Source organism: Hemicordylus capensis, chromosome 3 (genome assembly GCF_027244095.1).
Source record: "Hemicordylus capensis ecotype Gifberg chromosome 3, rHemCap1.1.pri, whole genome shotgun sequence".
Lineage (NCBI taxonomy): Eukaryota > Metazoa > Chordata > Lepidosauria > Squamata > Cordylidae > Hemicordylus > Hemicordylus capensis.
In genome coordinates, this window is record NC_069659.1 from 100437971 (window position 1) to 100465474 (window position 27504).

Here is a 27504-nt window from a genome sequence, read left to right on the forward strand (position 1 = left end):
TGGGTATGCTGGGAGTTGTAGTTCAGCAACATCTGGAGGGCCGCAGTTTGGGGATGCCTGCTTTAGGACATAGGTTCAAGCCCATAACCATCAGAAATACTTCATTATCTGGAAAAGTACTATTCAATATACACTCAAGCAGTACTCACAGAAATTGTTCCATGAAGGAATGTCAATGACAACCACACAAAGACCAGAAATTCATAGCATGCCAACATGCTCTTGCAGGGTCTTTAGTGTCCCTACATAGCCACACTGCAGGTTGTAACAAGCATGAAACAAGCTCTGCCTGTTAAGGCTACATGAGCAGACACACACACACTTCAGCTTTTCTACAACTGAAGAGCTAAAGCAAAAACCCAGAGAACTACTGTCCAGAGCTGTTTAAAATGAAGGAGACCCAATGGTCCACGGGCATGTTTGGTACAAAATTTCAGAACAACACACCTTTGGTGACCGTGGGTCTGGGGGACGAGCATAAAGTTCATCTTCAGCCAGCTGAACTCCAGCAGGAACTGTTTCAGAGGGACGTGTACCATTATAAAGATGGAATTTGCAATGAGGATTTAAGGCCATTGCAAGAAGTTCAAGAAGAGGAAACCAATCTTGGGCCAGCTTTGCCACACAGAGTTCAACTAGACGGTGAGTGTTGTTGATGATACACCTCTATTAATAGAAAACAAATAGTTTAGCAGTTATGTCTGATATTAAATTCCAACATACAAATTATAATATAGTAAAGCATCTGCATTATTGTTTTTTCTGCCTCACACTAGCAAATCCATCCCAATGCCATAAGAACATAAGAACAGCCCTGCTGGATCAGGCCCAAGGCCAATCTAGTACAGCATCCTGTTTCACACAGTGGCCCACCAGGTGCCACTGGGAGCCTACAGGCAGGAGTTGAGGGCATGCCCTCTCTCCTGCTGTTACTCCCCTGCAACTGGTACTCAGAGGCATCCTGCCTTTGAGGCTGGAGGTGGCCTATAGCATTCCGACTAGTAGCCGTTGATAGACATCTCCTCCATGAAGTGATCCAAACCCCTCTTAAAGCCATCCAGGTTGTTGGCTGTCACCACATCTTGTGGCAGAGAATTCCACAAGTTGATTATGCGTTGTGTGAAAAAGTACTTCCGTTTGTTGGTCCTAGATTTCCTGGCAATTTCATGGGATGACCCCTGCTTCTAGTGTTATATGAGAAAGGGAGAAAAATCTCTATATCCACTTTCTCTACTCCATTCATAATTCTATACACCTCTATTATGTCTCCCTATAGTCACCTCTTTTCCAGACTAAATAGCCCAAGGTGTTGTAGCCTTGCCTCATGTGCTCTAGGCCCCTGATCAACTTGGTTGCCCTCTACTGCACTTTTTCCAGTTCTACAATGTCCTTCCTTAGATGTGGTGACCAGAATTGTATGCTGTACGCCAAGTGTAGCCGCACCATAGTTTTGTATAAGGGCATTATAATATTAGCCATTTTATTTTCAATCCCCTTCTTAATGATCCCTAGCATGGAATTGGCCTTTTTCACAACTGCCACACACTGAGTCAACATTTTCAATGAGCCATCCACCATGACCCCAAGATCCCTCTCCTGGTCAGTTACTGACAGCTCAGATCTCATCAGTGTATACTTGAATTTGGGGTTTTTCATCCCAATGTGCATCACTTTACACTTGCCAACAATGAACCACATTTGCTATTTTGTCACCCATTCACCCAGTTTGGAGACCCCTCTTCTTACTTCCCTCCATTGTGAAAACTCTCCATTTATTCCTACCCTCTGTTTCCTGTCCTTCAACCAGTTAGCAATCCACACATGTACTTGTTCCCTTATCCCATGACTGCTAAGTTTCTTCACTAGTCTTTAATGAAGAACTTTGTTGAAAGCTTTTTGGAAGTCCAGGTATACTATGCCAACTGGATCACCTTGATCCACACACTTGTTGACACTCTCAAAGAACTTCAAAAGGTTGGTGAAGCAAGATTTACCTTTGCAGAAGCCATACTGGTTCTTCCCCAGCAGGGCCTGTTCTTCTATGTGCTTTACAATTTTATCCTTGAGAATGCTTTCCATCAATTTGCCTGGAATGGATTTTAAGTTAACCGGCCTGTAATTTCCCAAATCGCCCCTCGATTCCTTTTTGAAAATCAGTTTTACATTTGCTACATGCCCCGCCTCCGCCTCAAGCCGCCCCCTGCCAGGGTTCAGGCCTGGTAAGGTCAGTCCTTTTTCAGGCCCATTTCGGGGCTCTCTGCACATGTGCACCCTCTTTCTCTCCAAAGGCAGCTTTTGCCACCCTCTCTGCTCTCTTCCTCTTCATGGAAGAAGTCAGCACCACATCCTCGCCTATGTGGCAAGCCCCACCCCTGTGTTTTCATTGGTCACGGCTTTGGTGGGGCTTGCCACGTATGTCCTTAGCCTTTTATATATAGACATAATGTTTGAAAAATCATTTTGCAGATGAGTTCCTTTATTTCAAACCATTCAATTTAGACTAGCAGAGTCATACAAGGAAAAAGCAACTTTCCCCAAGAATTACTGACAATAAACAACTTACATGAATCTCAAATTTCCAGCCACTCACTGCCTCATCTGTAAGGATTTTTGTGAAAGATATTGTTAACCCATCTCGAAAAAATCGCTGACATGCTTCACTTTTAACATCAAGGCCTGCGTTTAAAACAACAACAAAAAAGAAGTGAAAACTGTGTGCAGGCATTTCCCAAGACCACAGTAGGCCAACAACATTAAAAAAAATTCAAATTTTATTTTTAAGCAGTTTTTAAATGCATGATAAATAGCCATTATACCTCAACTAAATTGTGCAGAGATGCCAGGGTTCCATGTGTTATATATCCCAGGGCTCAACAAATCCCAGGTGCCAGGATTGTGCATTTCTTTTTTTCTTTTTTTTAAAAATGAATTTATTTAAAAATCACCAGACACCATTACAATACTTATATAAAAATCATTAAGAAAACGAACAAGCCAAACGTATGACTACAAAACATTAGACACATTATACCCTACAACATCAAGGTAATTCTTAAACCAATACATCTTTCCAAATTTCGATGAATTCAGTTGTCCCCTCCTTACCATAGTTTATCTAATTCAAAAATAATAGATACTGCCAAATCATAATAAGATTGAGATAGAATTATACCTTTTTGGATATTTAAAGAATAAAACTGTTTATTGGCTGTTGCAATATATCCAAGTTTGTTATAACATTCCTTTAGGGATAACACTCCCTCTTTCCAGTTTTTTGCTATGATCAATCTAGCTGCTATCTACATAAAGGACAGTAAATCTTTAGATTTTAGTGTCTCTAGTTCTCCTGGGAAAATACCTAACAATGCCAAGAGGAGATCTGACCAAATCAATTTGTTGGTGATTTTTAGCTTCTCTATAAAAACCAGTTTCCAGAAATGTCTATGTCTTAGACAAGTCCACGATAGATGATTGTAAGTCCCCTTCTCCTTACAATAATTGTTCCAGCATTTAATAGATGCAATTTTATTTTATTTTTGCAATATGCACTAATCCCTGCTAACCCCTGCTAACTTCGCAAAGAGCCACCTTGTAACATGGTGATTCTCTATTTAGCAGGGGAAGAGTAACTGGCCCTATCCACCCCCAGCACAGTACCTCCAGTGACTGTTGCTGGTGTCTATCTTATGGTTGGTTTTTTTTTAGACTGTAAGCCCTTTGGGGACAGGGATCCATTGTATTTACTTATTATTTCTCTGTGTAAACCGCCCTGACCCATTTTTGGTAGGGCAGTATAGAAATTAAATAAATCATCATCTTCTTTTTCATCATCTCACCAGAATCATACCATCTATGGACTATTTTCATATAATTTTCCTTACTTTGAGTGGAGACTGAATTTAAATATTATTATTATTATTATTATTATTCGATTTCTATACCTCCCTTCCAAAAATGGCTCAGGGTGGTTTACACAGAGAAATAACAAACAAATAAGATGGCTCCCTGTCCCCAAAGGGCTCACATTCTAAAAAGAAACATAAGACACACACCAGCAACAGTCACTGGAAGTACTGTGCTGTGGGTGGATAGGGCCAGTTACTCTCCCCCTGCTAAATAAAGAGAATCACCACGGTAAAAGGTGCCTCTTTGCCCAGTTAAAGATTTACTAATCCAGATTTTTTTTCCCATTCTCCATCATGAAATGTTCTTGACAAGTCCATCTCCCAGAAAAGTTTTAATCCAGTCAATGGTTTTAATTCATGTTTTAACAGAATCAAGTAGAGCTTAGATATTGATCCTTTCGTTTCATAATTGCTTTCTATCACCAATTTTCAAGATCAGTCAAATCACTACTAGCCATAGATAACATCTGTAGCTTAACAAATCCCATGTGCCAGCATTGTGCATTTCTCCCCCCCACCCCCGGGGACAGGCACTGCCCGAATTTCCTTCTTTCCGGCCTCCATCTCCCAGGGTATGGTCTGATATCCACCACAACAGCTTTCCCACCTTGTCTACTCTATAACCCATTGGTGCTGGCATTGCTGAAGCTTAAGCAGCAACACATATTGGCCTGAACATTGGCATTGTCATCTCAACAGCACAGTTTTCTGGTCCCCACCCCAGGAAAGCCACCAATGGGTCACATGGTGCACGATGCCAAAAATGTAGTGGTGGTGGTAGTGGCAACAGGTACCTCAGGAAGTGGGGGAGAGTGGGGGAAAAGCAGGGGGGAGAGTAGGGAAAAAGCAGGGGAAGGGGTTTCTTAACTCAAGGCAAGTTTCTATCTCCATTTTCAATAGCTTTTATTCGACCTGAGACAAAAAGAGATAGGAACACTTTCCTAGTGAACAGAAGATGCCTTTCTCTCCACCATTCCTATGGTGTATTTATTAGCTTTTTGAGCAAGGCATGCTTAAGTAAATGTACTTTCAAAATATACTAGCTGACCCTGCACAGAGCATCTGTGCAGTCGTGCACTGAGCCTGTGGCATCCCCGCTCCCCTGCAGCGCTCTCGCCCCGCCCCCCCGCGTTCTCCGCAACTCTCTCTCTCTCTCTATTCTCCATCTTTCTTTCTCTGTCTCGCAGTCCTTGCTTCTCCCTGCCACTGCCAGGGACTGTCGCCCGCTCCCCGACAGCCCCTAAGCTCCCTGCTCCCTACCACTTCAAGGCGCAGCTCAGCAAACCATCTGCCACCCGCAGCCCCCATAGCCAACTGTCCAACTCCTGAAGCTGTCCCCAGCCTCCGAGCTACCTGCTGCTTCACGGCACCCCTGAGCCAACTGTAAAACTGCTTTCCAGCCACCCCGCAAAACTCCCTGCTGCTCCAGAACTTCCTCCCCCTCTGTCAGCCAATCGCCTCCTCCCCCTCTGTCAGCCAATCGCCTCCTCCCTGCCATGTCCCCACGCATGGCCCATTGTGGAGAATTAATAATACAGATGTGTTCAAAGAAAAGTTGTTTAAAAGGTATAAGGAGATCTGTTCTCCTGCTCCCACCCCACTCCAGCCACTTTCTTCATCTGAGTATGTTAGAACTGGTCTGTAAGGACTCTTGAGGCAGTCCCAACTCCACCTTACCAGAAGTACTGAACACCGTATGTGCCCCGAGAGCAAGGTGAACAAGGCAGCACCAAGGCCAGGGAGCTATTCTCCTCAGAGCCTGAAAAGACCAATCAACGGCCTGAGGCAACACTGCTTTGTAAACCTTATGTAACATGTTTAGTTTTTTTAATATTGTAAACTATTTTCAATGCCTTGTGCTAAGGCTCAAAGGCTGTTTTAAAATGAAAACATACGTAACTAAGTATTCCCCTACCTTCTATTTTAAAAAGGGACAAAACTACTTAGACACACTGCTTTCAAAGCATTTAACATAAATTGTAATCCTTACAACCACCCTTTAAGGTAGGTCTCTGTTATCATCCACACATTGAAGGTTGCTGGCCAAGGCTGTGAGAGAAAGCCTTGCCCAAAGCCACCTAGTGAGTTCACAGCATAAGAAGATTCAAACCAGGGACTTCATACTTCATAGTTCAATCTTCTATTCACAATTATACAAATTTTCAGACAGTTTATGTCAAGCATAATTATACAAACCTATAAACTACCATACAGTACATAATTCTTTCATTGAACATTACCATTTTTTTTAGAAGAGCAAGCTACTACTATGAATATTTATATACTGCTTTTTTTAAAAGGTTCTCAATGCAGTTCATAGAGAAAAATACATAAAGTTCCCTATCCCAAAAGGGCTTGTAATCTAAAAAGAAATATATGCAAGACACCAGCAACCACCACTGGAAGGACTGTGCTGGGGTTAGATAGGGGCAGTTGCTTTCCCCCTGCTAAATAAAAGAGAACCACCATTCTGAACCGTGCCTCTTTGCTCAGCTAGCATGCTTTGTATACAGAAAATGCTAGGTCTTCTCCAGGAAAAGATGATATCTCCAGGAAGGGCTGCAAAAGATATCTGCCTGAATCCCTGGAAAGCTACTGCCAGTCCATGTGGACAACACTGAGCTAGGTGGACCAATGATCTGACTCTGAATAAGGAAGTTCACACATTTAGTATTCATTCATTCGATTTCTCTACCGCCCTTCCAAAAATGGCTCAAGGCGGTTTACACAGAGAAATAACAAATAAATAAGATGGACCCCTGTCCCCAAAGGGCTCACAATCTAAAAAGAAACATAAGATAGACACCAGCAACAGTCTCTGGAGGTACTGTGCTGGGGGTGGATAGGGGCAAAGACTATCAAATATGGTACTCCATTACAGTCAATCAGGAGGAACAGCCATTTCATTGTAATACTTACCTTTTTTACTAAGATCAATAGCAGCTTCTAGAAGAACTTCTAATTCGCCTTTAGGCAATACAGGAACCACCCATCGAGGTCTAAGAAAACATTGGAATATAGTATTTTAATTTTACAATGTACTCTAACTTTCTCCATTCAGTAACTTTAATCTGGAAAGAGTATTTTGAATGACAGATTAAGATGCTGCCTGAGAAAAATCTGCCATATTTATAGTCCTTTGACTTAAGTATTTTATTTTTTGGTTTTTAAAATCCTACAAAAAGATATCTAGAATGACTGCAACATGTTATAGTTCAGAAAAATGCCTAAGAAAATGGAAAGGAATTACCTGTTAATCATATCATCCAACTTGGCCAGGTCAGTGTGTGGAAATGCAGGCTCTTCATCTTCAAGCTGTGGTGGAGCATCACCTTGACCCTGTTCATCAGGAGGGGTAGCTGGGGAATTCTCATTTGAAGAATCAGGCGAGGAAGTCTGGATTTGAAATTGTGTAGTTAAATAAATCACTCATATCCAATATCTCATTCCTGGCTATTCTACACACCACATATCTGTGCATGTAACACTGAACAAAGTAATTGCTATTTCACACAAGTAGTTCCTCTATTTGAGAATAATCTGAGGGGTGGATTTTTGTCACTCTGTTTCTTCAACTGAGTCATGGTACAGCTTAATCAAGTTTTGTGTTTCTTTCTTTCTTTCCTTATAAAAGAGTGCTGTCAAGGATCCACCTGCCTTTTCCTACTCCCTCTGCTCTTCCAGGATACTGACCTCTTGATATGCCTTTTTCTAGCAGATTCAAGTAATATCTAAATAGATTTCATCTTTCCTGCAGGATATCAAATTTAATGTCCTTTTTCTAAAATGATAACTTCCTCTTATAGAAGGGCTATTTCCAACCTAGCAGAAGAGTATCAAATGAGAAAAGATTCTGAATCCAGCAAAATTATTTGATTTGTTCAAGACTTTGGGCCAACTTGTTTAAGTGTGGTACCTGAGCCAGGCAATGGGCAGATGCAACCAGGAGGAAGAGTGAGCAAGCAAGGTGGGGATGGGTTGCTTCCCCCTCCTCCTGCATCATGTCTGTCCATTGCCTGCCTGAGCCAGATGGGATGTGACCAAGAGGAGAAGCGAGCAAGCAAGATGGCGACAAGCAAAGCAGCAAGTCTGCTCCCCTCCATGGAGCAAAGGGCATTACTGAGGTTGAGTGCTGAGTTTGCCCCCTCATCAAGCAGAAGGCAACCTGGATCCTACATTTTTAGGCTGGTTCCTTGAGCCAGAGAAAATATGTCAAGGCCTGACTTGGTATGAGCTCTTGTTATAGCCCGCTACATTTTATATGCTGCAACCTGTATCTTCATTATTCAGCATGTTTCTTGCACTATACTGCAACTCCAAATACAGTGTGAAGCTACACTGAAATAATTATCCTACCAGAACTTGCAGAAGTGCTCATGAAACAACACTAATACATTTTCCCCTTCCACTCATGGTTCTCTGGATCTAAGGCACTGCTATTTAGGTCCTCTCTCTCACTGATAAAAGGCATGATCAGTTATTCACAGGTACCACAAAATACAGTGAACAACTTTTGAAAGCTGAGGATCAGTCCAAAAGCACTATGACCCTTTCTACTAAGCAAAGAACATTGTATTTTAAGTTTGCTCGAAGGTGAGGGCAAGTCACTTTCTACCCAGTTCTTCTCTGACTGCTGCCAAGAGTAGTGCAAATGGAGTCTCCAGAACAATGATCCAATTATCTTCATGTAGTAAAAGTCTGAAAACCAAAAATGTATTCCTATTATCACCATGCACAGAAGTAAAGGGTGGTGGTGATGGTCTCAAGAAAAGTAGATGTTGCTGTGCGCACAACCACCATCAAATCTGCACTGCTTTGACAAGTGCTCTTGAAAGTCAGGTTGCTTACGTGTAACAGTAGTTCTTGTAGTGGTCCATTGTCCTTCAGGCTTTGGATGTCTGTGCCAGCATAGACAGGATGCTAGAACCTTCTAGAGCTGTAAGTTATAAGCTTTTTGGTGGTAGCCCCTCTCCTTGGTGACACACATATAGCCCTCAGTCCCTGACCACTGTGATCAGTGCTGCTGATCACTGCTACAGCAGGGAAAAGAATCACGTGAAGGACAAAGGGTCACTACAAGAACTACTGTTACAGGTAAGCAACCTGACTTTCTTTTTAGTGGTCCTATTGTCCTCCACACTTTGGAGATTAACGAGCTATTCACCAGGACGGTGGGAGAAGCGGGCATCTACTGAAGAACTGTGTCGAGGATTACTGCTCCAAACTGTAAATGGGCTCTTGACCTGGTGTCCAAAGCATAGTGGCGCATGGAGAACAAGAGTCCTTTCCATGTTGCTGCCTGACAGATGGCATCTACTCGAATTCCATGGAGTTAAGCCATAGCAATCATCACTGCCCTTGAAGAATGTGTTCTAATGGGGAGTGGTAGTGGTTTCTTAGCAAGTGTGTAGGCCTGTTTGATGGCAGATGTGATCCAGGCCGACAATCTCTGGCAGGAGGAAACTTGTTTTCCTTTGTTTCTCCGAGCAAAGCAGATGAACAAGGAGGTGGACTGATGAAATCGTCAAGTACAATGAAGTTACAAGGACTATGCATATTTCAAATTCCAGGTATGCCTAGTGCATTCTTCATCTAAAGACAGCGAGGGAAAGACAACCAGAAGGCAGATGTCCTGAGAAACAGTATTTATTTTATTTCTTTTTCTCCCCCTCACATGGTATTGAGATACCACTTTAGGTAAGTATTCAATGTCCAGCCTGAGTAGGACCGTATCCTGTTGGAAGAATATGAAGGCAGAGTGGGGGGGAGATCAGCCCTGAGAGCCCGGAGCTCTGATACTCAAAAGGCAGTAACTGCTAAGAGGAATGATATGTTAATTTATTTAAATTAAACTAGCTGACTTGGCACAGAGCATCTGCGTCCCTAGTCCTCCCTGTCTCTCTTTCCCCACCAGCCCTAGTCCGTTCTCCCTCGCCTTCAGCCCCAGTCCGTTCTCCCCACCCCCCAGTCTGCTTTCCATTCCCTTCCCACGTGCTGGCCTGGCCAGCGCTTTTCTTCCCTGCCCGCAGGCCTGGCTGGTGCTTTCCCTCCCCGGCTGGCCCAGCAAGCGCTTTCCCTCACTGCCTGCCAGCAGCGCTTTCCCTTGCCGCCCACAGCGGCATACCCGTGGCTATCTGGCAGCTGTTTGCGAACTCTCACTAGGGCTGCCATGCATGGGATTAGCCACGGGTATGCCTTAGAGAATTAGATAGATAGATACAAATCAAATCATTTATTTATTATTTCTCTCTGTAAACCGCTTTGGAAACTTTTGTTGAAAAATGGTATCTAAATATTTGTTGTTGCTGCTGTATATAATGGTCAAGTATTTCAGTGGGCATGTAGCCATCAGCTCAAATGGTTTGTGCATGAGCACAGAGAGAACCAGCTTGAGATCCCATGGAGGGGCTAATCTTGGAGCTGGGGGATACAAGCAGAGCAGTCCTTTGAAAATTTTTCTAACAGGGCCCAACGAGAAAATATGAACATGGGGAGTGTTGGTTGCAAGATGAACTTTGAGCAAGATGAACTTTCAATGAAGTAACAGCAAGATTTAACTTTTTCAAATGTAAGAAAAGTCTAATGAGGCCTCTTTGGGGTTGACCCCTTTGAAGACCACAAAAATGGTAAACTGTGTCCATTTTGCCCTGTAGGAGCATCGAAAGTTTCCTGGCAGCGGAGATGTCCTGGTCTCACATCACTGGCCAGTGATCCTCCAGGCTGTGAGATCAAGACTCTTCATGTCTGGATGAAGTATGGATCCTTGCTCTCTAGTAAGTAGGATGAGATGGCTGGGTAGAGATAGATGTGGACCTTTGGCCATGGCTAGCAGAGTGGAGACCCAGGCTTAATGAGGCCACCAGGTAGTGATGAAGATGCATTCTGTGGTTTCCGCTCTGATCAGATAATATTAGACTGCTGATCAATGTACTAGCCATATCCTCGAAAAAGCAAGACCCAACTGCTATTATTTCTTTAGACACTGAGAACTGTTGCATAGAACTGTTGGTATGATGGTAATGGAGGAAACATGTATGGAAGTTCCTTGCTCCAAGACAGGAGAAATGCATCTCCCAGGGAGTGGCATCCTTGGCCTGCTCTGCTGCAGAACTGTGTGCATTGTTTGTTTTCCTCGGTGGCAAAAATGTCTATGCGTGGATGATCCCATCTGTTGAAGAGACCCTACACCACTCAGCAGTCCAATGTCCATTTCTGGGATTGTGTTTGTTGTGTCTGACTCAAGGAGTCTGCCCATATATTTTCTTTCTTTGCAATGTATATTGCAGAAGGCCAGATCTGATGATAGAGGCACCATATCCAGATACTGACAGCTAGGTGTGACAATGCTGGAAGTGTGTACTCCCCTGATGGTTCAGACAGGACGCCATGGTCAGATTGTCTGTCATAGCCTGCACCAAATAGCCTGTTAGCAGTGGCTGCGTCATCTGAAGGAATGCCAGAGCTAGGATGACAGTAGTAGATACCATGAGACCAAGCATCTTGTACGACTGCAATGGATGAGTGTGTAATGTTAAGATCTTGTGGGCCATGGCCCTGATAGCTGCTATCCTGTGGGAAGGCAAGCATGCAAGAATCTCTGGAGAATCTAGAATGGTGCCCAAAAGCTATATGGTCCTTGAGGGAGCCAATGTTGATTTCTCCTAGTTAAGGCACAATCCTAACTTGCCTAGAAGGGTCAATTTGGGATGGATATGTTGAGATCATGTTGGCGGAATGGCTGGTAAGATTATCTCTATTGAGAATGTTGGGTCCAAGGGCGTTGCTTAAATGGACTTGCTGATATGGCCACGTGTGTCTCCATAGTGCCACTGCTGCTGCCATTGCCCTAGAACCACAGTCTACCTTGTGGCAGGAAGAGTGCAGTTGCTGCTTGGTGGTCTGTAAGCCTACAGACAAATATCATAGCTGCATCCTTTTTGTCTGGTTGAAGCTGTCAGATGAAAGGTTCTTCAAAGATAAAATGGGTATACTTAAGCGTACACCCCTGATAGTTCAATATGCACACCTGAAGGCTTGCAATAGCATATATCCGTTCACCAAATGAATTAGCTTTTTGCCACCAGAATCTGATGGGATAGATAATAATTTCTGTTTGGCCCCTTGCTGAGAAGTCCCAACCTAACTACTGAGTTAGGTTTGGGATGCAAAAACAAGTAAGGCACAGCACCTTGGTGTACTCTATAGAGGTTTTCTAATTTCTTTGAAGCTGGGTGGATAGCTGATGGTTTGGTCCAAGCCACTTTAACTACGTCTGCAACAGTGGGCAAAAGCGGTAAGGATAGTGGTGATGCAGAAGCAGAATGAATGCCAAACACAGGATCTGCTGTCTCATGTTTCGGTTGCTGTGTCTCTAAGCCCAAGGCTGACGCCTTACGCTGGATCAGTTGAGTATGGTCTATAATCCTCAGGAGGGGACTGGTTATCTGCATCCAGAGGATCAGCTGGGGACTGGTTTTTGTCCTTATTTACAGAGGACTTGGCATCATCCTCAGAGTCTGAGGCAGATAAAAGCCCCATCGGGCATCAGCTTTTGTATCTGGCACAGCCTTGACTGGCTGTGGTGGCACTCCAGTGCTTCTGGCTGGCTGTCTTTTTTAGTACTAACCCTTGCCGTCTTTTTTGTCTCAGGTTTGGGTGCCTTATTTTTCTTATGAAAGCAAGGACAGCGCAAAAGAAAGTGTTAATATTCACACATGGAGTCTGCCATTCACATACAAACCAGGGTGGACCCCGCTCAGCAAAGGGGACAACCCATGCCTGCTGCCACAAGACCAGCTCTCCACCCAGCTGGACTTGGACCTATGGCACCTTGGGCTGCAACTGAAGTGGTAAGCCCTGTCCCTTTTCAGGTCCCAAATAACTGTGCCCATGGTGATATACAGCAGACCTCAGTGTGGTCTGTGGCTGTGGCTGTGATAAGCGTAATATTTTGGAGAGGCTCTGTAGCGAGGTCCAGGCACGTAAAAAGACCTCTCGCTCTCCCACTCTCTTAAGCCCTTGGAATGCTTACTTTTATTGTGCCTGTCCCAGTCATCATATTCATAGGGAGAGTAGGGTTCCATATCTGTGGGGAGCTTTCTTATCAGGTTCCCAGTCAGTGTTAGCCTCCACTTCAGAACCCATCTTGAGTTCCTTGTGCTCCTTCTTCGAGTCAGCCTCGCTCACAGGCATAAGTGAGGTCACCACTGATACTGCTGTTGTCTTAGCTGGGGCAGGGTGTTTCTTTTTTGTGCCACTTCTTCGCCCCAGCTTGGTGCACCAGCTTCGCTTGTTTAGCAGGCTTAAGCCCCAAGGAGAAAGCCTTTGATGTTGGCAGTGCCTTCCCCTTTATGAGAGGGAGTGCAGGGCTCAAGGAAGAAGCCTTTGGTGTTGGCAGTACCTGCCCCTTTAAGAGAGGGAGTACAGGGCCTGTCTTTGGTACCGGCACTGGCTGTGACTCATTCTGCATCAGCTGCTTAGAATCCTGAGAGCACAGCATACCAGAGTTGGTAAAGTGCAGCTGAGATAGCTGGCTAATGGGTGGCTTGTAGGGCTGATGTAGCACATAAGGCCTTCTCCTGCAGCAGAGCTTCTTGGATTCCTGAGAGCACAGCTTACCAGCTCTGCTGCAGGAGAAGGCCTTATGTGCTACATCAGCCCTACAAGCCACCCATTAGCCAGCTATCTCAGCTGCACTTTACCAACCACAGAGGTAGGAAGCGCATTTGTATCAGGCCTCTCTAGTAAAGCCACAGAAATAGCACAGAGGTCAGTTCATGCGACTCCCCAAGGCACACTGAGCTCTCCTTGTGCCTATCTGAAATGGGGAGTTAACAGAGCAAGTAAGGTAGCTCTCAAAAGAGACTCAGGCAGCCACATTACTGCCTCAGGATTTCTGAAGAGAAAAAGCTTGAGCGAGGAGTAGGGACAGTTAAGACATAAGATGAGAATGACTGAAAAAATGAGAGAATAAACAGACAGAATGAAAAACTAAATTAAAGAGAAAGGGTAAGAGGTTTGTTTTTTGACAGCTCTCCTCACACAAAGTGTGGCAGAAGGTCTCCCAAAGTCGCTATCACAGTAGTCAGAAGAAGACTGAGGGAGGTAATCTATGAGGGGCTATATGTATGTCACCGGGGGGTGGGTGGGTGGGAGCTACCACCAAAAAGCTTACAGCTCTAGAAGGTTCCATTGTCCAGGCACAGACATCCAGAGTGTGGAGAACAACAGGAACACTAACAAAAACAATGTTTGCAACCACACCTGAAAAAGACCGATCTAACCTTTTAATCTTTTTAGCCTGCTTTTAAACAAATCACTACTACTCCACTGAACTAGATCGACACAGAATATTTCTGATACAAGAAAAACCGCTACAGTTATTTGCAGAAAATAAGAGACAGTTTAAGCTACAGTCTCCCACACGCAAATAATTCTGGCATACAAATAGCCACTCTCCTGGCTGTCTATTCCAGGGGTGTCAAACTGCAGTTTTCCAGCTGTTTTTAGCCTACAACCCCCATCAGTCACAGTGGCCAGTAGCCGGGGTGACAGGAGTTGTAAGCCAAAAACAGCTGAAGGGCCACAGTTTGACACCCCTGGTCTAGAGCAAGTGAGACCCCACCTCACTTGCTCATGTGGCACATGTACTTTTTCATACCAGAGTCAAGTTGTTTTTTTCTTTCCTTTTAGGCTGTTGATCTGCCACAAATGGTCAACACTATGTCAGGCAGCTAAGCTAGTAACATCTATGGAGTCAGTTTATACAACTGTTACAAGCCTAGCAAACCTACTGAGCATTAGTGCAGTCAAATGTATGCAGTCAGCCAGTCAAGTGTATGCATCAGCCATTTGTACATCAGGCTTAATAACTGGAACATTTACTTTCAAACTCAATGAAGATTACACTATCAAGTGTAGAGCCTATCTTAGTAAGTCAGCTGAAACAACTACTCTACTGTTTATTTCTCAGCTTGGATAAAATAGGAACTCAACATCTGCAATCCTCTGCAGGCATAAGCAAAGTTCAAGGACTTGACAGGAAATGTGTTAGCTTACAATGATATACATTTGGTGTTTCAAAGAAAAATCAAAGGAGTTTCACCAGAGAGAAGCAAAACCATCTGTTAGTATCTATACCTCTTATTCAATAATATTTTGCATTATTTGCCAGCAATGAAAGAGTTTGGTAAGGCTGTTCTTGCAAGATTATTTTGCCTTTGGGAATTAGCTTCTCAGACTGATTTACATTATCTTAATTTGCAAGATAAAGAATATTTAAGAGTGTATCTGACAAAATAAGGATCTATAAATAACGAAGTACCTCTTTACCTTACTAGGATCTATTTTAACATTTAAGATATGCAGGGAAACTAGACTATAATGAGAGTATGACCAACTAATACAAGCTGACATCCAGACTAACATTCTTTATTGGGGAAGAGCAATTTTCACCAAACCGTTTTGCTCTTGCAGCCCTTTGTGCCTCCCAACAATATGTCCCTGAGAGTCTAGCAACACTCAGACATATTTCAGGAGGCACAGAGGGAAGGGGAAGATCAGCACACAATCACCCCTCCCCCAGTGAACATGCACAACATTATTCAGTATGTGCAGAATTAGCCTGGATGTTGGCCACTGTATGAATTACACTCCTTCAGAACTACCTGGACTTTGCTTTTAGTATGAATATACACATTACCTGATTCTGCTGGAGAGGAGGCTGGGACTGTCCATCAGGAGCCTGGCCCTGGCTGTCATTCCCTCCCACTGGAGAGCCACGGGTCGTGGCTGTCATACTCGAAACAGGGCAGATTTTTGCAATTTTGTCTGCTTATGTAGTTGTCGAGAGAGAGAAATTTATAGTCCGCTTAATAAAGTTGAAGTACCAGCATATGTCTGTTTTAAAAAGCTCCAACTCAAGAACAAGCCATCTTGCAGAGACCATTGCATAACCTGAAAAAGATATTTGAAAACATGTAAAAAATTTAAACCTAAACTTGGAATTCAACATGCTACAAGAACTTCCATTTTAAGAAGCTATCCCAAAACTCTCTGCCCCGCACAGCAGTCTGTCCCATTATCACACATGATCCAAGCATCCCCCAAGGTCAAACTATGAGGCTAATAGAAGTTATTCCATCAAGTACAGAACAGAACAGAACTTTATTACAGTCAATATATCCAATATATCCATCAAGTACAATTTCTGTGATTGTACTGTGACCTGCCTGCACTTGCTGGGGCCACCAACTTCTTCAGGCTTGAAAAAAAAAATCTGTAATCTGAGTGACATTCTGTGCAGCAAGAAAGTAAGTTCTGCTACAGCTGTATATTTAAGGAAACTAACCAATGGTATGTGATGGACAAGTTAAGATTAGGTGTCCATCCTTAACTAGGCCTCTTCATGAAATTGCAAACTAAAATGATACATATGTATGTATGTATGACTTAATTGCCCTGATTCTGCTAATACAGTAACAGCAGTTTAATCTCAATTAAGCTAACCATCTCCTTAAATTACACAGGTATCACACATTACAGATTAGGCCTTGCTAGAGAAAAGAGGGTACCAAGTGCGTTCTCAGCTCTTATACAACTCCCATATCCTGAATTTGACAAAACCTGAGCATTTTCTAGAACTGCAGCAACACATTACATTGTTTTGGACTCCTCAATTTAAACTGTTATGTGGCAGTGTTAATTTTATATAGTACATACATTTAATAGGTATTTTCCTTGTTTTATCCTAGGTGTTTTAAAATGTTATCTACTCCTGTCCTAAAGGATGGTGTGAATTAAATTCTAAACAACTCCTACTATTTTTAAAGTCCTACTCAATTGTCCTAGCATTTCAGAACATATTAATTAGTGATAGTCCTACAAACAAGTCAAATCAGACAGCACAGTGGAATATGTACATTTCAGACAAAAATAAATTGATAAAATTATCCTAAACATCTATCCTTAAATGAGATTTAAATCAGAAAAGGAAAGTAATATTTAAACACATATCTCATTAGTATTTTATTTTTCAAACATACACTGGCTTGAGTGCCTTGCTCACTTGATTACTGGCAACTCCTTAAGTGTAAATCTTGCCTTTATTGCCAGAAAACTTAATTCATAATTTGTGAAGTCACATTTGAATGGAAAACAATTTTAAGAGGCACAGGGCCTATTCAGTGGTTTACGTGTCCTAATTTAAAACTAAAAATACTTCTAACCAACTGGCACAGAATATATTAATTCAAATTATTGCATAAGAATGTTCAAGCATCAGAAAGTTTTCCCATACTTTTTTCTATTGCTTGCCATCTGCTAATTTGCCAACCAATATACAGGATAAATTTTGCTGGAACCCTCGCAGTTGGTGAGGGATGACTGTACATCACCAAAATAATTCCCTAAAGATTGTGCAACTCCTCAGGGAGATATTTTGGTGATGCACAGTAGGCTTCAGAGGGAAGGGGAGATCACTGCTTCCCTAGTTCATGTGACAGCACAGCAGCAGTCAAACTTGCACTGCTGCACACACACAATCAGCCGTTGTTTCATACGATTAATGGATGCCAATACAATGAGGCAAGTTTAGCAATTTCAAAATCTTAACTAATTTCTTTCAGGTGATTTACAACTAGGAAATGTGTGAGAGAGTCCATATGTGTTACTGATATACTCAGTATTCCAATAAAAATAATTTCTTTCCTTATAAGATGTTTTGAATTTGTTTCAATTTAACATTTAAACCACAAACTGTTTTAATTTATTCCTTCCCACATATTAAATATTTCCATGTAAGTGCTTGGCTACTTGAAAAAAAATTCAAGGTACAACATATTAATGTGCTGAGTTTAAGAGTTTGTTTTTTTAATGTCAAACATGCCAAATTAGCTCATGATCTATTTAGGGTGTCAGTATCAATTTATATACATCTTTCACTCAAAAGACCTAACACTAGGGCTGCAAACATCAATATGAAAAGAGAGCAGCAAGACACAGCGGTGTTGCTATAACTGAGCGAAACAGTTCAAAGAACCTGGGCCTCCAGCTCCTGAGGGGACCCCCCCCCCAGCTCCACCTCTCCCTATTTTCTTCATTATCTCCCTCACTCTGAGGGGTGGCCAGAGAGAGGGGTGAACATGGGCCCCCTCTCTCCTAGCTACGCCCCTGACAAGACACATTGGTTGGTTGGTTGGTTGGTTGTGCCGTCGAGTTGGTGTCAACTCCTGGCGCCCACAGAGCCATGTGGTTTTCTTGGTAGAATACAGCAGGGATTTACCATTGCCATCTTCCTCACAGTATGAGCTGACCGGGGAGACCTGAGTTCAAATCCCCATTCAACCATGACACTAGCTGGGTGACTCTGGGCCAGCTTCTCTTATACTCTTATCCAAAGCTAAGCTGGCTATTATGACTTATCTCCAGCAGATGTGTCACAACCATCAGATTTGGAGCAGAATGTCCTTCCCTACTTATCAGGCCTCTTGCGCTCTGCCTTCCATCTCTCTTCAGGCACCTTATGCTGGCAGAAGGGCAAATTCAACCTCCTGAAGACCCATTGCCTCCTACAGAGAACACTATGCGTTACTCCCTGAGGTTGCCGCTCTACTGGCAGCACCTCGTGTAGACCCCTCCCCCACAGTGCAGATGGTCTCGGGGGTTTTCTTGATTATCAAGAGGCAAGAATAGCTGTAGTCCATGGAGAACAGGAAGTGTGACGTAGCCACCTAATGGCACAGCAGGAACTGACTTGACTAGCAAGCCAGAGGTGGCTGGTCTGAATCCCTGCTGGTATGTTTCCAAGACCATGGGAAGCACCTATATCAGGCAGGAGCGATATGGGAGGAGCCTCAGAGGCATTATCTCATGTTGCGCAGGAGGAGGCAATGATAAACCCCTCCTTTATTGTACCAAAACAAAGAAGAAAAGGGGGAAAAGAGGAAGAAAAAACCCTTTTAAAAGCACACAAAGCCTCCTTCACGGTTATTAGAGTGGCCACTTCTAACTCTTTTTTGCCAGGGCCTCCATTTTCTGGGCCAAGGAGTTGGTATCCCTAGTACTCCCAGAAAATGCCAAGTTGAGACAAGGCATTAACAAAATGGCTAGGGCTGCAGCCTTTATGGTAGACTCCAGCCATGACTATGTCCAACAGACATCTAGGGCTTAAGCCTCTGGAGTAGTTTTCTCAGATCATGGTGGCTCAAGGGTTGGCAAGTAGACTCCAAATCAAAGCTTATGCTAACACTTCTGCATTCCCGGCACTATCCTCTTTAGCCCCACTCTAGACCCGGGCGGTCCTTGTGGAGACCAAAGAAAAAAAGGCTTTGTCCTCTACCAGAGGAGATTTTCATAAGAGATTCCACAATCCCGGTTTTCCCCTTCAGAAGCAGACATTTCCAAACCTCCTCCACCATCCACGGTTAAGACCCCGGGAAGCCCAATTCTAAGGGCAAGGAAGTTCTCAAAGGAGATAGCACTTCAGAGCATCTTCCAGACCATACAGCAACAGAAGAACAACAGCGTTCCCCACTACAATAAACTTCAATGATTCGGGGTCAATATGGAGTAGGCTCTAGCAGTTGCCCTCATGTGTATGTCCACCACCCACAATCATGGGTCCTGGACACGGTGTCTCGTTTTACCCCTTAGACCTCTCTCCACACACACACACACCGACTCCTTCTTCATCACCCACACTCCTGTAGAAAGTAGAGAAGTGTTCAGATGAACCTGGTGATTCTACATCTTCTCCAGATTTGGGCTATCGAAACTAGGCCTGGGACACAAAGATGCTCAGACGTCAACCGCCCTGAGCCATTTTTGGAAGGGCGGTATAGAAATCGAATTATTAATAACAACAACAACAACAACAACTTCTCTTCCTCATGCCCAAGAAGGATAGATCCTGGCAAAAGTGGCCGAACTCGAACACCTCAACAAATTCATCATAAAGAGAAAGTTCAGGACAGAATCACTTCGGCCCATCTAAGAAGCTATCCTTCCAAACGTCTATCTCTCATCAGTGGAGCGCTCAGAAGTGTATCTTCCTGTATCCAGCCTTCTGGAACGCAGAAAATTCCGACTTTTTTGCCTACGACAACCACCTTTATGCATACAGAGTTTTTCACTACTTCCTGAGAGGAGGGCCAAGATTTCTCTGCCATCATCCCTCTCCTGCATGCGACATCAGCAGACCTGATGCTTCTAACTCAGCTCCTGGGGCTAACCATAATGGCCATGGAATGTACCCGATCAGCTGGTGGTACTCCTGCCCACTCCAATACTTCCTTCTGCCCTTCCAGGACGCCAATGGGCCTCTTGAGACCACTCAAGAACTAATTCGAACCGTGGCTCTTCCCAGCCTTAGAGAGGGGCATGCCACTGACATACCCATAAGGGTTGTAATCACGACAGATGCCAGACTCAAGGGATGGGGAGCAATCTGCAGGGGTCATCCAACACAAGGACTATAATCTGAGGCAGAAAAGGAGTGGAGCATTGACTGGCTAGAATTGGGAGCGGCCAGATGGTTTCTTTTCCACTTCCAATTAGTGATACAGGACAGAAACCTCCCTATTCGTACAGACAATACCACCACCAAAGCCCAGATCAACAACAAGGGAGCACTCGTTCCAAGAACTTTATGAAAGGATCTGATCTACTACTCCAGTGGGCAGAATGGCATCTCCGCTCTAACTGCAGAACACTTCAGCTGAGTAGACAACTTTCAAGTAGGCTGGCTAAGTCATCAAACACTGGACTCATCGGAATGGATGCTCCATCCGCAGGTCCCCCATCAGGTCACCGCCCACAGACCTCTTCGTGTTTCCTCTCAACACACAAGTATTGCCTTTCATCCCCCTCAACGCCCAGGCCTCCCATTACTAGGGCCCATAGTACACCCGGACTTCAATTGGCCCCAACTTTGTACCTGTAGTTGGAGCGCTAAGGGTGAAAGGATATTCCCAGCAAGTTCTAGATACTATTATACCTACATGACATACACCTACCTGATGAATTTACCAGACCACTTGGACAACTTTTTCCACCTGGTCCCGCAGGCATCACCATGAACCGTTTTTTCAGCGGTTTCGGGGGTCTGATTTTTTCAGGGGTTTCAGAGGTCTGATTTTCCTTCAAGCGGGCTTAGATTTACACCTCAAACCGTCCACTCTGAAGAGGCAAGCTTCAGTTTGGGCTTCAGCCCTGGTCATTTCAGACCCGAGTTCCCAGTCTCTCTGTCTACATGTCTCTCTTTTCCTCAGAGGGGCACCTGATTTCACTCCCCCTCTAACTCATCACCTTCCCACAGGGAACTTCATCAAGCTCCTGAATGCTCTCACATCTCCACCCTTTGAACCCTTGGACTCCATTCCCTCAAGAGTCCTCTCCTACAAAATCCTTTCTCCTGTAGCCATTACTTTGGCCTGCGGAGTTCGGAACTGAGGGCTCCCTCTTGGTCAGTAAGAGCTGTGTCTTTTCCAACCAGACACGGCAATCCTGAGATTGGACATGGTTTTTTCATGCCTGCAGTGTTTCTCCGTCCCCAATAAGTCATTCTTCCTTTTCATTCTACCCCGCTCCATTCCACCACAAAGAAAAACTCTGCCATAAATCGGAAGTTTGCCGTGCTTTGCATTCCTCCATCAACGCACAAAAGAATGCCAAGTTTCGGATTCTCTCTTCGTCTCTTTTCTATCCCATAAAATGGTCCATAGAGTGTCCAAATCCACATCGGCAGCCTGGATTAAAACCTGTACGATCTAGACTACGAGTCACAAGATCTTCCCGCCCCAGTGGGGGTCACGGCACATTCCACTTGTAGCAAGGCTGCATCCATGGCCTTTTTCTATCATGCACCCTGGCAGTTATCTGCAGGGCGGCTACATGGTATATTATTCCTTTTATTCATCATTACAAATCTCCTTGTTCGCTTCATCTCAAGTGGCCTCTGGCTGTAGGGTGTTCCTACATGTAGTCTAGACATCCTCTCCCACCCTCCTCTTCTGGTTACTGATTGGGCAAGTCCGATTACTGTTGAGCTCCAGCACAAGGGGAAAAGGAACACTGGTATTACCTGTGAAGGGTTTTTTCTCCCTGTAGCTGGAGCTCATCAGGCCCTCCCGTATGTCAGCATTCCAGCCCCCAAGGGTTTATACTTTAGTTGCATTTAGCACAGCAACACACTCCAACTTCTCCCTTCAGCATTGTTATGCACCGAGTTATAGCTGCCTTCTCCTCCCTTTACACCCCTTTTGAACACAAGTCTGTTCTTCACGTGCAAGCTTCCCCTTCCCAGCATAGTCAGTACTCAGCCTGCAAACAACTGATAAAATATCCATTAGCCTGGGCACTAAAGGGAGAATGCAGAAGGCAGCACACAGTTGGCAGCAATGGCTCACAACTGAGCACTGATTGTGCAGGCAAGAGAGCCAGAATCTTGCACACTTAGCATCAACTGGTACTGAGAAAGGAAGAGGAGAGGCAAACAGCACACAGTATTGAGACTTGCCTGGTGCTGGTAAGGGTGAGGAGAGAAATGGCAGTTAAGTTATAGCAGCTCTGCCCACCCACACATGCATGTTGTGTTCCTCCTAGCAAAAATCCTATGCCAAACTGATCCCATAAGATTATAGCCCCGAGACCTGTTCAAGTAACACTGTCTTTGGAGCTTTTCAGGAAGGCTATAAATCACACAAATCTGGCAGACTTCAAAAGGAGAGTGAACTCCAATGGCTATTTCCCCCTACTGCTGCAAATGTGCGTTACATGATCTTGAGCTTTTGCCAGTTTTAGAAGTGATCTCACTCACACACCCCTATCTCACATGATAGTTTTATAAAAGAAAACTATGATTTTGTTTTGTTGCACATTTCAATTCGACTGTCTTGAAATTGGACTTGAAAAAGTAGGCCTTAGACTAGCTTCTGTGTTGACCTTGGAAAATGATACACTAAAGTAAAGTGAGGCAACTAATTACACAAAAATCTTTCCTGGACAAAATAGGAAGGCAATGATTTCTGAGTTGCTTTATAAAGCAACTCATTTCCTAGAGGAGCAAATTTTAGTGCCAGGCTAGAAGTCACATGACTGCTTCCAAAAGAATACACTGAAAATAGTTACAAAATTTTGACTCAAAGTCTTTTCCCCCTGAGTAGGAGATCCTCAGATGGGTGATGAACTGCACATGCTTGAGACAGAACTGGCATCACGTGATTTGTTTGTAGGCATGGTTAGCTCCTAGCCCCAGTTCCAGTTCTGTCTCGCTCGGGAAGGGCTTAGGGGAGAGAGCTCTGGTCAGTTTGCATTGGATTCTATTAATATACATTTGGTTCTTTGTTTTCCCTTCCTATTTGCTTTCTTTGCCTTGTCTACTGTGCAAGGGTGGGAAGGGAGCAGATCTCGATTGGGCTTCCAAATTTACTTACTTACTAAATTTAATTTTTTACTTTCTAATTCCGATTGGACCATCAAATTCCATTTGCGCCGCGCTTTTTAGTTTTTGTGTATTGAGCATGGAGGCGGCTCACGCTGAGGAGCTCATGCAGGGCTCCCGCTCGGAAAGTACACAGCTACCGCAGCACCTGGGTAGCGCTGACTCTTTAAGGGCTGCTATAACCGACATCTCGGTATCTACCGCCCCGACGGCTCAGAACACACTCACGGTTACAGCCACAGCATTGTCTCCGCCGTCATTTTGCGCCGCTGCCGATCAGCCTCGGGCTGCTAAGTCCTCAGGACAACACCCATCCAAAGCTTTAAAAAAGTCAAAACACCTAAATGACTAGTCCTCTCCTCCTAAAAAGAGGAAGAAGCGCAAGGAGGCAGTGCACTTATTGGACAGGCGCAAACGGCTGAGCGAGAGGCTTCTTATACAGGTGGTTTGCCGCCGCTCCAAGATAAAGGTGGGCAAAAATGGCGCCAAGAAGAAGGACGTTGTTGAGGAAAGCGCTAAGAGGGGTAATAGCGAGCTTAGTGTACGGAGCCCGGTGGGCGGTATACCGGCACAAATTACGATCCCCGTGGGGGCCAAGGCGGCTGAGGGGGAACTGGCTGGTCCGCCCTTCCCCCCCCCGCTACAAAACGATGTTCACGCCAATTCGCCTATCTCTCAACCGGTTACGCTTCCAACTGTAAGGACCCTTTCTCTCCTCAAGCCACTCAATGGCTTAGAGATTTCTTCGCAAGGGAATTTTGTTTAGAGCCACCTGCGGCTCCGTGTGTTACCCAGGGGGCGCATTCTAACGTGGAACCACCTCTGCCACCGTATATTAATCAGGCGGCACTTTCTGCTGTAATGGTCCCAGCCATTCCGTCTGCCTCCAATCCTGCGCTGGGTCCTAGTGCATTGCCAGATCAAGGGGTACCATCCATTCTGCAGAGGGATAAAAAGCGTAAAAGACTTAGGAGAGGGGGCAGTGAACGGCTATCCTCCTCCGCGGATTCCAGCCCCAGACGTAGGGCTATCCCTTCCTGGGAGAGGGGCCTTTTTAGACCTAGACCCCCAACACGAAGGACCAAGTACAGGCGCATAGGGCGCTCATCGTCTTCTTCCGAGGTATCCAGCAAAGAAAGGGTTCCATCCCACCCGGTTCCTCCTAGTCTACCTATCCCCACCCCTCCTCCTCCCGCTATTCCGCCTCCACTAACGGTACCCCCAACCATGCTGACCAGGACTACCAACCCGGTGGTTCCTCCATCATCATCTGGGGAGGAGTCATCCCAATCACAGCCAGTGATCCCTAGGGATCCCATAGAATCTGAAAAAGAGGAGGGGGAACTTTCAGAGGAAGAGATTACGCCACCTATATCTAACTCTACAAGACTCTTTTCCTCCACAGATTTCGAGGTATTACTGACTAAGGCAAAACGTACTATTAAGGACGTGTCTCCATAGGAGGCTCCGTCTGGGACCACCGCCACTACGCTTGATCAACAAGTCTTTCCCACCTCGGATCCAGTTAACCCGGTGGTTCCTCCCCCCCCCCTTGTTCCACAGGGTGATGTGCGCTGAGTGGCAAAGGCCCACCTCTTCTAAGCCCATAGGCAACCTGCCTATGAAACATTATCAGTTACCTTCTGAGGTGTCCAGCCTCATCGCGACCCCTAGAGTAGACCCCCCGGTGGTTCAAATGGTTTCGGGGTCTCTGGTCCATTCAGAACATCAGCAACAGTTTAAATCGCAAGAAAACAGCGCTGTGACGGGCTTTTTAAAAAGGCTCATGAAGCATCCTCATCCGCTATAAAGATGGCTACTACCAACTCCATCTTCGCTCGGGCGGCAGTGCTACGGGCGAAGGAGTTGGTGCAATTGGCTCCACCGGAATTGACTAAATTACGCCAAGGGATTAATAAAATGGGCAAGGCCGCTGATCTATCAGCTGATTCCAGCCTTGACATCATCCAACAATCCTCGAGGGCGCTTGTAGCAGGGGTGGCAGTGCGCAGGATTCTCTGGCTGAAGTCCTGGAACGTCGATCCCAAGTCTAAGCTGGCACTGACATCAGCACTGTTCTCTGGTTCCTCCCTCTTCGGCGCGGCTCTGGATCCCATCCTCATAGACACCAAGGACAAAAAGAAGGTCATGCCTACTACTAGGAGGGAGTTCGGACCATCCTTTCGAGGCGGTCACAGTTCCTTTCCCCCCTTCAGACAGCACTTCTACCAGCCGTACCACAATCAATCCTACCAACCCAGGGATTTCCGCCCCCAGTATTCTAGAGGTTTCAACAGACCTCAATGGAGACAGCGTACCAGGGGCCAGATGCGCCACCTACTCCAGATCAAGGCAATAGAATATGTCCCCCCTTCTCAAAAGTTCAGGGGGTATATTCCATCCTTTTCCTGGTACCAAAGAAGGATGGCTCTTGGAGGATGGTGCTGGATCTCAAGTCCTTCAACCACTTTGTGCAAAAGAAAAAGTTTCGTATGGAGTCTCTGCGGACTATAAAGGAGGCGGTGAGAAGGGGAGATTACCTGGCCTCAGTGGACCTCTCGGAGGCCTACCTCCATGTTCTGATCAGACCCACCAATCGGAGGTTCCTGCGTTTCGCCTACAACGGAGTCCACTATCAATACCGTGCCCTCCCTTTCGGCCTGGCCTCGGCTCCGAAGGTACTCACAAAGCTGATGATCTCCCTGGTGTCCTTCTTACGTCTCCAAGGGGTGGGGCTTCATCCGTACTTGGACGACTTACTCATCAGAGCACCCTCCAGAGGCCAAGCCACCAGGGATGTTCACACGACTCTGCGAACCCTCAGGGATCACGGATTCGTAGTCAACAAGCAAAAGAGTCATCTGATACCGTCACAACAACTAACCCACCTGGGAGCATTTTTCAACACTGCTCAGAACATGATATCGCTGCCACCAGAACGCAGAGAACGCATTGTCAAACGACTTCGTCCACTCACTCACAAGTCACGAGAGGACGTCATGAAGTTAGCCCAGTCCCTCGGCTCCATGATTGCCTGCTTGGACTGCACTCCTTGGGCGAGGTGGCACTCTCGTCCACTGCAATGGCTGCTTCTCCCATGGCAGGAGCACATCATGGCAGCTCAAAGACAACACATCGACATTCCACAAGCGGTCCAGCTCTCAATTCGATGGTGGCTCTCCCCGGCCCTCCTTTGAGGTCTGCAGTTGATGGAACCACGGCGGATCATAGTCACATCAGACGCCAGCCTATCTGGCTGGGGTGCTCATTGTCAGGGACAAGTCGTACAGGGCATCTGGTCCACAACGGAAGCGTCTCTTCCGATAAATTGGCTGGAATTATGGGCTGCTCGCCTAGCCCTACAACATTTCAACCACACCCTTTGGGACCAGCACGTCCTTCTTCGAACAGACAATATTACTGTCAAGGCCCATATCAACCGCCAAGGGGGGACGAGATCGCCGGCCCTTATGCAGGAGTCCAATCTGCTCTTCACTTGGGTGGAGCTCAACCTTCAGTCTCTCATAGCCGAGCATCTCAAGAGCGATGACAACGAGATAGCGGATTGGCTCAGCAGGGAGACGATGGATCCGGGAGAGTGGTCCTTGCACCCGGAGGTCTTCCAGCAGATTTCTCGAGTCCTAGGCACGCCACTGGTCGACCTATTTGCCGCACCGGGCAACAACCAACTTCCCCGATTCTTCGTGAGAAGTCACACTCCGTTGGCAGAGGCGATAGACGCCCTACACTCTCAGTGGCCAAACGTCCTACTGTACGCCTTTCCACCAGTGTCCATAATCATGAAGGTCATTCAAAAGCTTCGGCTAGAAAGGTCAGAATTGATACTGGTGACCCCCTTTTGGCCCTGTCGTCCGTGGTTCCCAGATCTCCTCAGTCTGGCATCCGCTCCCCCATGGCATCTTCCAAACCATCCAGATCTACTACGCCAGGGCCCTCTTCTACATCCAGACCCCCACTGGTTACAACTAACCGCCTGGAGGCTGAACGCTCAAAGCTAGCGGCCCTAGGATACTCTAGGCATGTTCAAGAGACCATTCTAGCATCTCGACAGCCGTCTACCATACGAGTGTATCAGTCAACTTGGGCAGCCTTTGTTCGTTGGGCTAAAGGTCACGGGAAGGAGCCACTGGAGGCAGGGGT

At 45.4% G+C, this 27504-nt stretch overlaps 1 protein-coding gene across 3 annotated transcripts in view; it reads right to left on the bottom strand.

The window, feature by feature from the left end:
- USP9X (ubiquitin specific peptidase 9 X-linked) overlaps positions 1-27504 on the bottom strand; it is a 192346-nt gene that overhangs the window by 134568 nt on the left and 30274 nt on the right. For all 3 annotated transcript variants that reach the window (XM_053310945.1, XM_053310946.1, XM_053310947.1), the window contains exons 2-6: positions 15607-15860; positions 7156-7301; positions 6825-6904; positions 2564-2676; positions 448-666 (exon numbers count right to left, since the gene is read on the bottom strand). In XM_053310945.1, the coding sequence (XP_053166920.1) occupies positions 448-666; positions 2564-2676; positions 6825-6904; positions 7156-7301; positions 15607-15702 (654 nt within the window). In that variant the 5' untranslated portion in view covers positions 15703-15860. The remainder of the gene's footprint in view (positions 1-447; positions 667-2563; positions 2677-6824; positions 6905-7155; positions 7302-15606; positions 15861-27504) is intronic.